Source organism: Primulina tabacum, chromosome 2 (genome assembly GCF_025594145.1).
Source record: "Primulina tabacum isolate GXHZ01 chromosome 2, ASM2559414v2, whole genome shotgun sequence".
In the NCBI taxonomy this organism is placed as follows: Eukaryota; Viridiplantae; Streptophyta; class Magnoliopsida; order Lamiales; family Gesneriaceae; genus Primulina; species Primulina tabacum.
Genome location: NC_134551.1, coordinates 3,405,938 through 3,417,136, shown reverse-complemented (window position 1 = coordinate 3,417,136; position 11,199 = coordinate 3,405,938). Strand labels below are relative to the sequence as shown.

Sequence of the window (11,199 nt, the reverse complement as noted above, 5' to 3'; positions counted from 1 at the left end):
TTGGATTTCGATTTTTTTAATACTAAAATAAACAATAAGCAACAAACTTATAATCCAATAAAAAAATCAATCACTACAGGAATAAAGCTGAAATTTTTTTAAAAAACAAGTGCCTAAGAGAAAAAATGTTACTGAACAAGACTTGCTCAACTCCATTAGAATTCTAAGACAAGACAGAAGAACGAAAGTTTATTAACCATATAATTTCTTCCCAATCTCAATACCGTACCTAATCATATAAATCAAGAGCTATACATAGCTGAGATTTCAAAACTTGAGATGCCTGACCCTAACATGGAATCTGCTCACATTTTCCTAGACAGCTCAGCCGAGTAACATTCAAAGATCGATTCGGACGCCTCGTAAATGTTTGTTAAATTCAAATTAAAACCTCAGCCCCTGACTGGATTCAACAAAGCTTCATTTTCTTCTATGTCAAACGGAATCTTGTGCCCATATATCAATGGGTGTCTCATCACTGATTCTTGAATGACTGTTTAGTTGAAGATTTAAGATTAGAACACAAGTTATTGAAGGATTATAGGAAATAATACACAGGTTCCGGGCCAAAAATTGCTTACACAAACCTCAAAGTTCTTGGACGCATCCTTGATTTGATCAGTTAGTCTTTCTTCATTTGAGCAGCTGAATCAAGAAATAGATTTTAGTACAAGACCATCTAAAATAAGAAACCAACACAAAATGCACAAGAAATATCTGGATACCCATATCAGATTGTTCCTCCTTCCTCTTCGACGTCCTTACAGCAAACCTCTGGAATCTAGGATAGGGCATGGAAGGATATAAAATATCAGGTGAAAGAGTAAAGAAAACAGCTTCCACTCAGTTACAAACTAAATTCAACTTGTTATCGGAAAACAGAACATATAGGAGAAAAAATAAGAAAAGAACCACATTTCTTCAATATTTTTGCGGAAAGAATATAGCACAAACACATGGCCATTGCCCTAAGACATTTTCCCTAAGAATCACCTACCGTACAAAATACCAAATAAATCTGCCAACAATTTTTTCGAATCCGATTCAGGGGCAGTTGATAGGAGAGTTCCCCAACATAAAAATTTGGCCATTGGAACAGCACATTTAGGCGTAAAAACTAATGAAATCCGTAGGAGCCAAACACGAAAGGCTGAAATCAATAATAAAAAAAAAAGCACGAGCCTCAGACCGATAAAATTTAGTAAAAACATAGCTGTCATATCCGAAATCAGTACAAGCCTACGGAATTCGTCATTGGCAAAGACCCCCCCGACCCAAAATCAAACAAAAAGATCGCCAAAAAACACGATCTTGATATGTCAAAAAAAAAAAGATCCAGGTCGATTTTGGCCTCATATATGACCCTGCGAATGAAATTTACACCACCAGCCATTCTTCAAACGAAAGCAATAAACAAGATACAATTCGGCTTTGAATTAATTCCAGAAAACATATTAAATATATAATCGGAATACACAACATTTAAAATCAGTACGAGATCAAAATTCCAATACCCGAAAGCGATCCGGAAATGACAGACACCCTAACTCCTGTCGGTGTATTTTTTTTTTTAAACCATGGATCCTCGTGAATCCTTCTCAAAGGCGGCCTGGGTCAATTGGCTTGACGAACATTTCTCCCGCTATGAATGGATGCGTTGGCTAAGCGGGGCGAGTTTTCAGTAAATTGTTGGGCTTTAACGTAAAGATTAATTGGACCACACTGGGCCCACGTTGTTTTAATTTTATTACATATAAACAAAATTTTATAAATTATTAACTCGAACAAAAATCAGATAAAAAGATCAAAATTGATATAAATTTGTAGTTAGAAACCTATCTGTTATATCATTTTCCAATTATAAATCATGGATTATTTTTTATCAAAATAATTTCATAAATTTAAATTATGTTAGTTGACATACTAAATTTTATCGAGTCTTTTGTAAATATAAATTTAATTTTGTTTAAATATTAATTTAAGAGTATTAAAATTTTCAAATTTATTAAAATTAAGAAATGATGTTAGAATTTTATTATTTTTAAATCAAGTAAACAATTTTTTTTGAATAAAATATTAGTTATTTTTTATGTTCTGAATTTTTTTTATAAAATAAAAAGCGAAAGTTTTAGGATTATTTTTTTTACCGTAAGCGTTATTTATAATTTGAAATTTATTATCAACATTTTGTATTTATACAAATAATTATACATATTATATATTTGATATCTTAACCAAAATAAAATTGTATCTATTTTGGTAAATTATTACTTTTAATATAATTAAATAGATTTCTTATCGAATCTAGTTACTTATTATCAAAGATATTAAAAATATAAATTTTTTTTAATTCAGGGGATTATCGGAAAAACTATTTTAAAATGCCAATATTAAATATTTTTTATGTAAAAATCCAAAATACAAAAGTAAATAGCTTATAATTATTATTTTTTTTAAGATAAACTCGTAACTTTATTGATTAAACTCATCCATTATAATATTAACCAACCAAAAAAAAAAATTCATCATTCATCCAAACAAAAGGTGAAGGCGAAGAACAAGCAAAACGAGCAATATTATGAGCAACATTATTCAACGATCGACAGACATGAATGCATTCAGATATCGTAGTCTCTTCAATCGCTTCTTGAATTTGATGTCCGTTGCACAATGTCCAATATAGCCAAGATCATCTTGTTCGGTAAGTTTATAATTATTTTTTATTTATATATAAAAGTTAACAAAATAAGTATATCCATTCCATATGACATATACGTGATTACATCATTGGCATCTTGTTGCCAAAATGACTCAAAAAAACTAAAAAATAAAAATCAATCATTCAATTTTTTTCCTTAAATACGGATGCTACTTCAAATGAGCGTAAAATATTTGATTCCATGTATCAGGAACTCCCGGCAAGCACCAATGTATGCAATCTGCATGATGCAGAGGATCGGCCTTTTCATCATCTGTCAACAATCTTCCCCCGGACTCGGTGTAAATTGATGAGTGTGCATCAATTCTGTATTCCGATAATTGAGTGATGTTCAACAAGATCACAGGGGTTTTCATCCGGTGCATCACGCCTTTCACGATGCCCATGATCTGTTTATCTGAGCCGGTCCCCCAGTGTCGTTTCTTCATCACCGGCTTCGTTTCATTGAAGCATTTGATCCCTTCTTCGTGCCCCCAGTCCGTGCTCCTGAAATATGAAAAGGGTTGACAAAGTTGCTGAAAGGGAGAATTTGCTTTAGCATGTATTCATAGTTCACTATGAGGCAATGAACTGATAAACTAATCACTAGTTTATTTACTTGCAAACTATCTATAAACGATAAAAGTCCACCTGATTGAATCTATCTGTATCATGTAGCTTAGTCTAACCTATAATGTGAATATAGGTGTCAATTGTCATTAGATGATAGTCCTTTGTGCGTCGCACCATGGTTTTCGATGGGATCACCAATATTGAATGACAAACTTAAGAAAAGACTAGTCAATTGGGTGGATTGTTCTGTAATTTGTTGAATGGATTGGTTGAAGTATTAGGTGCTGAAAATGAACCGACCTTTGGTGCGTTGGGGACATTGTAGTGAAAAAAACTCGAGTTTTGTTGGGATCAATGTTTGAATCCACCCAATTTGCCCATGTCTTGAGCCCTATTCGGTAAGAAACAGATGCATCTAGTTCTTCATATCCTTCTTCGCCGTTTGCAAACGAACCCCATCTGCGCTTCATCAGGTGATTAATGCTAGGTGTTGTGTTTTGAGCATTACTGCATTATTCAATGGAAATAGTTTACAGGGAGAGAATTTACAATGAGTTGATCCTGAGGCCACTCATCCACCAAACATAAGTGTTGAACACGAGTATATCGACTCCAATCCAATTTTGGGCATGTTTCTCCACTGAATCAACTCTCAGAATTCTCTTCTTTGGATCTGTTATGATGTGCAAATCAGTGTTTGATTCCACTAAAAATGGAGCCCAATAGAACTCAATAGTGGCATTATACTCCTGAAAAAACAATAAACAATTCAGTTTTAAGCCTATATACAACGGAAAAACTTCAGTCCATATCCATCTGATGCACCTTGGCTCTGAAAACTGTGTGGACACGACCTCGTTTGATCGATTTCTTCCCTTCCGGTATCACAGACTCCACGAGGCAAACGAAGGATTGCCACTGCCCTCTTTGCAAAGAATCCCCTATGAACATTAACCTCTTCCCTTGAAGTTTACGTAGCGCTATTTCTGGATTGAACCTGTGAAAAAAAGTATCAACATGTAATAACTATTGTTGGACCATGGTAGCTCAAGTTTTTGGGAAAAATGGTCATAGCTTCAGAGCTACTGTTCTTGACCCCTTGTGAAATAATATGTAAGGCTAAAGACACTTAGCTCTGTGGTTGACAGTTTTGGTGCTGTTAGTAAAAAAGAACTGACCTAGGCAAAAAACAATCATCAGGCTGCCATTCCCAGTGCATGTACTCAGAATCCAGCCGTCCATTCTTAACACATGAAACCTGCCTATCCAGATATGGGCATGTCCTGTCGGAATACAAAGGCTTGATGGAACTGTTGAAGATCCATTTTCCATCCACGAGACTACACTCTTCAGGATCGAACTCGAACCGATCATCAGCTGCATAATTCAATGCGCTAGCTTGCACATTCGTCCCACCTGTACAATACAACCAGAGGACAAGATTTTAAGATTCCCAGACACTGGAAACTAAATAAAACGAAATCAAGAAACTGGGCATATGAATACATATACACCTGACACAGGCTTTTTAGCAGCCTTTCTCTTAGCACAAGGCTTAAACCTGAACTTGGATGAAAAGGAGCTCATTTCTGTGTACAAAAGCGCAAAAAAAGCGAGCCCACAAACCACAACAAGAATCACCGATAAAGGCAGCTTCCCCCGCGGAGGTCTTGGCGTTCCCATGATGAAAAATGCTGAAGATGGGCACTCTGGAGAAGGAAAAAAGCAGAGAGATATAGGGAGGCCTGAGGGGGTGATCGAATGCAAGTGCAGCAGGTTGATGAGGAAATTGATTAAACTTCAGAAACAGTTTGAGGATTAATTTATTGGGTTTTTGAGTAGAAGTGAAGTTAAAGTCATGTCTGATTCAGCAATACATTCCACTTTATAAATGAACAAATTAAAGACAATTAGGCAGCAAGTTGCAAGCTTACCATATAATTTTAGAGAGGATCGTGTTGATTTAATAATTAGGTGCAACTGCGCGTAAACTCGATGTTTATTTTCTTTCATTTTCAGTACATTCAAGAACTTTTCACAAGTTCTCGGATCTCCCACACACATAATCGATCATATAACCTATCTGATAAGGGTGGTCGAAGAATGTAAGTTTCTATACGTAAATAACTTGTGTAGAAAAAACTGTTTGGCCAAATATCTTTTAAATCTTACACGCTTTATGGGACGTTCTATTGGCATCTAAGGTCTCAAGTTTTGTTTTGAAACTAAAATATTTTAACCCTTGAATAAAATAAGTGCTAATATTCAAATCACCATCGTGGAATTCAACAATACACTTGGTTCGAGTTAGTAAAAAATGGTTGATTTGATTATATAAGCAACGATGTTTTTTTTTTTTTCCTTAAACTTTACTTGAAAATATTCATTCATTTTTCATTTCAAAACCACATCAAAACCCAAAATTCTTTCATCTTCATGCACAAGTGTACAAGTGAAATAGATGATTTAATATGAGTTCTTAAGAAATGTGATTATTAGAGAGAAAGTAAATGTTAAAATAGAGTGTTAAAATACTTTGTATTATTAGTTTTCTTGTTTTCTTAGTTATTAATAAAGAAGTACTGATATCATTGAGAGACTTCGAATCGATGTAGTCTAATTCTAAGATGAACCACTATAAATATTTATGATTATCTTATTGCAATTGTTAATATTACTTGTGATGTTTCGTTGTGATGTTATCGCGTTTATTTCTCTGATATCATAACAATAAATTGTCGTAAAAATTTATGAAAAAAAAATCGAGAGAAGATAAAACAAATCAAGTGAGCGAAAGAGAGAAAAAGTTGTTTTTGAGGATAATTTGTGATATAATGATAATTATTGAGATTATTATGGTTATATATTCTGAATAACTTCAAGGTCTAAACTCAATTATACACGAGTTTGAAAGAATCTTACGCACCTCCATTATCGAAATGAGACAATAATATTGTATGGATACCAACTAACTGTCATCGCAGGTTCAACTTATCAATCAAACAGGTTCTTATATGGTACAAAAGATCGAGGTACCTTAAAGTTGTAATATATAAGAATGAATTAATTGTTTATAAAATATAAAATCCTTCATTGTCTATAGAAATATATACTTTTAACTAGATATAATCTATAAACTAGCTAGCATTAAATAAATTTGTATATATTTTTTTTCGGTTAAATTCATGAAGGTATTATTCATTATTCGATAATAAAACTTTTATAGTAATTTTAGGCACATGACATAATTTCTTCTCTTCTATTAGCTTTTTAAACATATCAATGTTCCTTCTTAGATATTCAATTCTTCTTAAAAAATCATTCAATGAATTGATAAGTGACTTCTGAGCTTCACTAACTTTTGATCTTTTAGTAAATACCTTTTTATAATAGACACTGCGAAAACGACTAGCGTTACATGTGAGATGAGTAGGTCTCTTGTGAGACGGTCTCACGAATCTTTATCTGTGAGACGAGTCAACCCTACCGATATTCACAATAAAAAGTAATAATTTTAGCATAAAAAGTAATATTTTTTCATGAATGACCCAATTAAGATATTCGTCTCACAAAATACGATCCGTGAGACCGTCTCACACAAGCTTTTACCATGTGAGAGATGTTTTGATATATACATAGTTGGTTGTGTAATTGGAGTCACCTAGTCGAATACTTTTCTGATGTATGTTTTTGAACCATCGATTCCTAAAAAATAGTTTCTAATATATTATATTATTTTCAACCAAAAACGATTGACAAAATAATGAAAATGAAAACGCATATCACAAATATGACATAATATTGGTTGTTATCTTTTTGGTGTTTTTCCAACCAAACAAAATGGCAAGAAATTGCATTCATCTAACAACTTTTATTACTAAATAGTCAATTTGTTTGTATTGTGTTCTCTTGTTGTCTTGAGTTCCGAGCCATATTATTTATAAAATATAATTATAATAAATATAATTATATTTTAGTTATTGTATAAACTCTATCTAAAAGATGAATTGACATGAAATATATTTAGTGCATGGAGTATTATTTTTATTTAAAATAATATTAATAAAATTTTAATAAATTTATAATTCAACTCAAAATTACGATAATTTAATTTTTTAACTTTGAAAATTATAAATTGATTCATAATATAATTAAAATTGAAAAATTGAAAAATTAACGATAAATTTTATGGTTTTGAATTAAATATTATATATTTATTTATTTTAAGTATTCCATAAATCTATCTAGCTAGTAGATGATCACTTAGAGCTGGGCTCTTTTTGATAAACATAAGACATATATTTTGTTTTCTATTATGCCCTTATCATATTAATTTATTTTACAAAAATCATCCGCATCAATTTTGTAGAGTTTTTTTGAAATATATAAAAAGTGAGGACAAATTTGAAAATTCACAATTGAAAACTTTGCTCATGATAAACACTTTAAATTTTATTAGTTTTGGTTTTTTGTTCCACGGATATTGAGAACCATGGTCGAGGTTACCTCTCGATCTTTGATGCCTAAATTTAAAACAATTGATGTATGTTCAATGAATTCATTCGCTTTCAAATCTTCTTCGCTGGAAATCTTTTGAAAATATGGATCGTACGTTTTCTCTCGTTAGCACATATTCTTTTTCTCGAAAATCAAAAAAAATCTAAACATTTTTCACAATAGATTTATTGTGGTCGCGTCCATCACAATTCACAATAATCTCATCTAATTTCTTTTTATATATTATAGAATAATGTGTTCCATATTGAAAACTATGCTATCCAAGCTTATTAATGTTTTGTTTCATAATTTAGATCTTAATTATTGGATTAAACGTGTATAAGTGAGAGTAGTAATGAGATGAATGACCTCCTGAGAAATTTTCATGCTGACATTGTGCTACTTGATTTGGTTGGTTATTTGAGTAGTAAAAGAAGGATGTCAGATTTTAAACGGGTAATATTATTTCTGCTTTGGACTTGGTTGGAGGTAGGAAAATGATAAGATTGATCTCTAAGAGATATGAGACACCACCAGCAAATAAACATGCAACTCTCCGACTCATGCACCTAACAGTCCAATCCATTAGCGCCCAAGTATGTGCACTTTGCGCTGTCACGGGTATAAGAAAATAAAGTTGTGTCTTGACTAACAACTATAGATTTTCGCCATGTGATTAGCGTTTGATTCTAACAATAATATTTGAATAATTTTTTCAAAGACGAAACTATATGGATAATTATATTAAACATTATTATCAAATTATCATATATACCTTAACAAATACGGTATTTTTTATTATAAACTTTCTGCATAAACGTCAACTTTTATGATTTTAAATTAAATAATTTTGTTATGCTGAAATACTTGTTAAGAATAAATTTTTTGTTTATTAATGAATCATCCCACTTCCATGAAATTTCCTTCAACACAAGAAAATACTGTATGTACTGTCCATTTTAAGTCCTCACTCTGTCCCTATATTTATAAGTTATACATATTAATTTACTTGCCCTCTCAAGTCTCTAATTAGTTTTCCATCGAAAGCGTTTTCAAAAAGATTTAAAAGAACTTGATGTTTTGCAAGTTATTATTTCTTAATTCAAACTGGACAAATATAAAGAGTTATTACAGCGCCTTCTTCCTTTATTAGATATAGTAATAAAGTAGTAAATATCGATTACATTATATTACACTTTTACTTTGGTACGACGTCACTCAACTATTGTTAATTAAAAATGAATCACACTTTTGGCTCAGAAAGCACGTCTTGTTTGCCATGGGCGACGCAAGAACTGACACAAGTAATATCAGTAGCACCACAATTTTCGTAACATGCGAGAGCCTGCTTCTTAGAGCTTCCGCAATCTTTAGAACACATGACTTATACCTCCCCACACTTTATCAAGCACTGTCCTACTTCTTGGAACTGCCCATCGACGGCCTGATGTGTCCTACCCGAAACGAAAACGATGACAACAAGTGTGATAACTACCAGACTTTTAGTCATTGATGAGCTTAATTTCGAGCCCAGAATAGTATCGAGTTTTAGTTTACTGAGTGTTTATTTTTGTTTAATAGTATAATTGTTTCTTTTTTATTGTATGGTTTTAAATTAGGTTTGTACGCTTTCTTATGTCAATGAGAATTGCATGCGAGCTTGATTTAAGGAATGCAGAGGTTTCCATTTGGGAAATATGATTTATTTTTCATGCCAGGAGTGTGATTTTGTCCCCCCTGCCCTTTTTCTTCAAATTTGCATTGTTTTAATTAAAAGCGTATACTTTTTTAGAAATAATAACAGTATGCACGATTTCGACTGAATTGTGGGGATATATTAAGTGCCTCTATTGCAGTTTCATATATCGAGCAGACACTAAGATAGCGACTGTTTTAATAACCACGGTAATTTGCCTATAAAACCGTAGGCAAGTTCAATTTAGTGACAAATTTTTTTAATTCCGTCGCTAAATTAGCGTCTTTTTGTACTGAAAAAAAAGGTCGAGTTCCCAAATATTTACTCAAATACCAATATTTTTTGGCCACGGACAATCTAATTGATCTATTAAAGAAACTTAACTAAATGACTAGCGACTTTAGGCATTTAATACGAAGTCGTGCCTAATGTTGTGCCATGTTACAAGTTCCTTGCTATAAATTCATGAAAGTTAACAAACATGTCTCTAAGCAAGACGGCAAATCAACTTCGACTGTATTTAGGGAGTGTGTGCAAATTTTAAAACATGTGATTTTTCAATAATCATTTAGAAAATTAGTTTTGTGTGCTTCTGCTTAAATTTAATCAAAATTTCAAAGATGTTATCATGATGATTTTGATTCTCCAAAAGGGATTCTGGTATTTGCAAGAAAATAATTTTCCCGAATGTGATTTTGTTTCGATCACGATGTCGCTTTCCTTAAAGAAATATTGTCCTCAATATGTTGCTGCTGGATAACGGCAATTTCCTTTCATGAGTTTCAAAACAAAGAACAAAATTTACAGACAACAATATCTATACATTTTTCCAAAACAATTTAGAGAATAATTTATTTACAGAAAATAAAGAGAAATGGAATTTTAGTAGTATATCAAAATTCAGAACTTAGATTATATTTATAACATAAAAACATCTTTTGCGAAAAGATGTGACTTCCCGAATAAACAGACACATTTTATGAATAAACACTTCTGCATTTGAATCCTTTATGAATTTCCAAATAATTGTCCAAGTGTTTATCTTTGACTTTTAAATATCATAATGAGTGAATTTCCTCCACACTAGTCAGCACTCAGATACAACTTATTTGATATACTTCCACTTTTTTTATTTTGTATTATAAAATTGTTATTACAATCACTAGTTTAGCGAATACTTTAACTTAAAATTTTCAGGTTTTCACTTTTATTTTAAACGCTAAACATTTTTTTTTATTTTTACCACTTTTTTACAATCTATAAATTTAATCACTTTTATAAAACATAATATTTTACAAACACTTTAGTCGGAACCAATTGAAGAAATACTACAGAAACAAGAATTGCTGATAATTTAATGTGTTTCTTTACTTGAGAAAATGAGGCCGAGATAACATTTGGTGTGTGCTAGAAGATAACTACGGATTTTTATCTGTCAAACTAAGTCTTATTAATAGTGATCACGGTACGATTTATGATATTTTTTTAAAAAAAAAAACTCAAACCAAATTATTATACGTGGTCAGTTAGTATTTTTTTAAAATAATCCTGGTTTTACACGTAAATTAGAATTATGATTTTGATTAGCTTCAAACGGTTTCTAGTTTTTGGCCAAATGATCAAGCAGAATGCAAAATATTAGAACATATATTCAAATTGATTCGAAAGAAAAAAAACAATATATTGTTTTTAAATATAAAATTTAACTCAAATCATACAAAAATTAAAAAAAATA

The 11,199-nt window shown here is 31.6% G+C and overlaps 1 protein-coding gene and 1 long non-coding RNA gene across 2 annotated transcripts; both read right to left on the bottom strand.

Moving 5' to 3' along the window:
• Positions 1-126: 126 nt before the first annotated feature.
• Positions 127-1,653, bottom strand: LOC142537282 (uncharacterized). The gene is made up of 4 exons (XR_012818511.1): positions 1,515-1,653; positions 726-781; positions 588-645; positions 127-493 (listed from the first exon to the last, which is right to left on the bottom strand). It is a non-coding gene; the product is annotated as an uncharacterized LOC142537282 (long non-coding RNA).
• Positions 1,654-2,744: 1,091 nt separating this feature from the next.
• LOC142537280 (protein trichome birefringence-like 3) lies at positions 2,745-5,334 on the bottom strand. Its single transcript, XM_075642827.1, has 7 exons — positions 5,206-5,334; positions 4,786-4,980; positions 4,450-4,687; positions 4,097-4,268; positions 3,821-4,020; positions 3,572-3,730; positions 2,745-3,205 (listed from the first exon to the last, which is right to left on the bottom strand). The coding sequence occupies exons 1-7, from the start codon at positions 5,282-5,284 to the stop codon at positions 2,869-2,871; spliced, it is 1,380 nt and encodes a 459-aa protein (XP_075498942.1). The 5' UTR covers positions 5,285-5,334; the 3' UTR covers positions 2,745-2,868.
• Positions 5,335-11,199: the final 5,865 nt, after the last annotated feature.

Coding starts and splice junctions, on each gene's coding strand:
- LOC142537280 (XM_075642827.1), bottom strand. CDS start 5,284: ATGAAAGAAAATAAACATCGAGTTTACGCGCAGTTGCACCTAATTATT. Junction 4,981..5,205: donor ATCCTCTCTAAAATTATATG/GTAAGCTTGCAA, acceptor TTCCTTCTCCAG/AGTGCCCATCTTCAGCATTT. Junction 4,269..4,449: donor GATGATTGTTTTTTGCCTAG/GTCAGTTCTTTT, acceptor TTTTTTTCACAG/GTTCAATCCAGAAATAGCGC.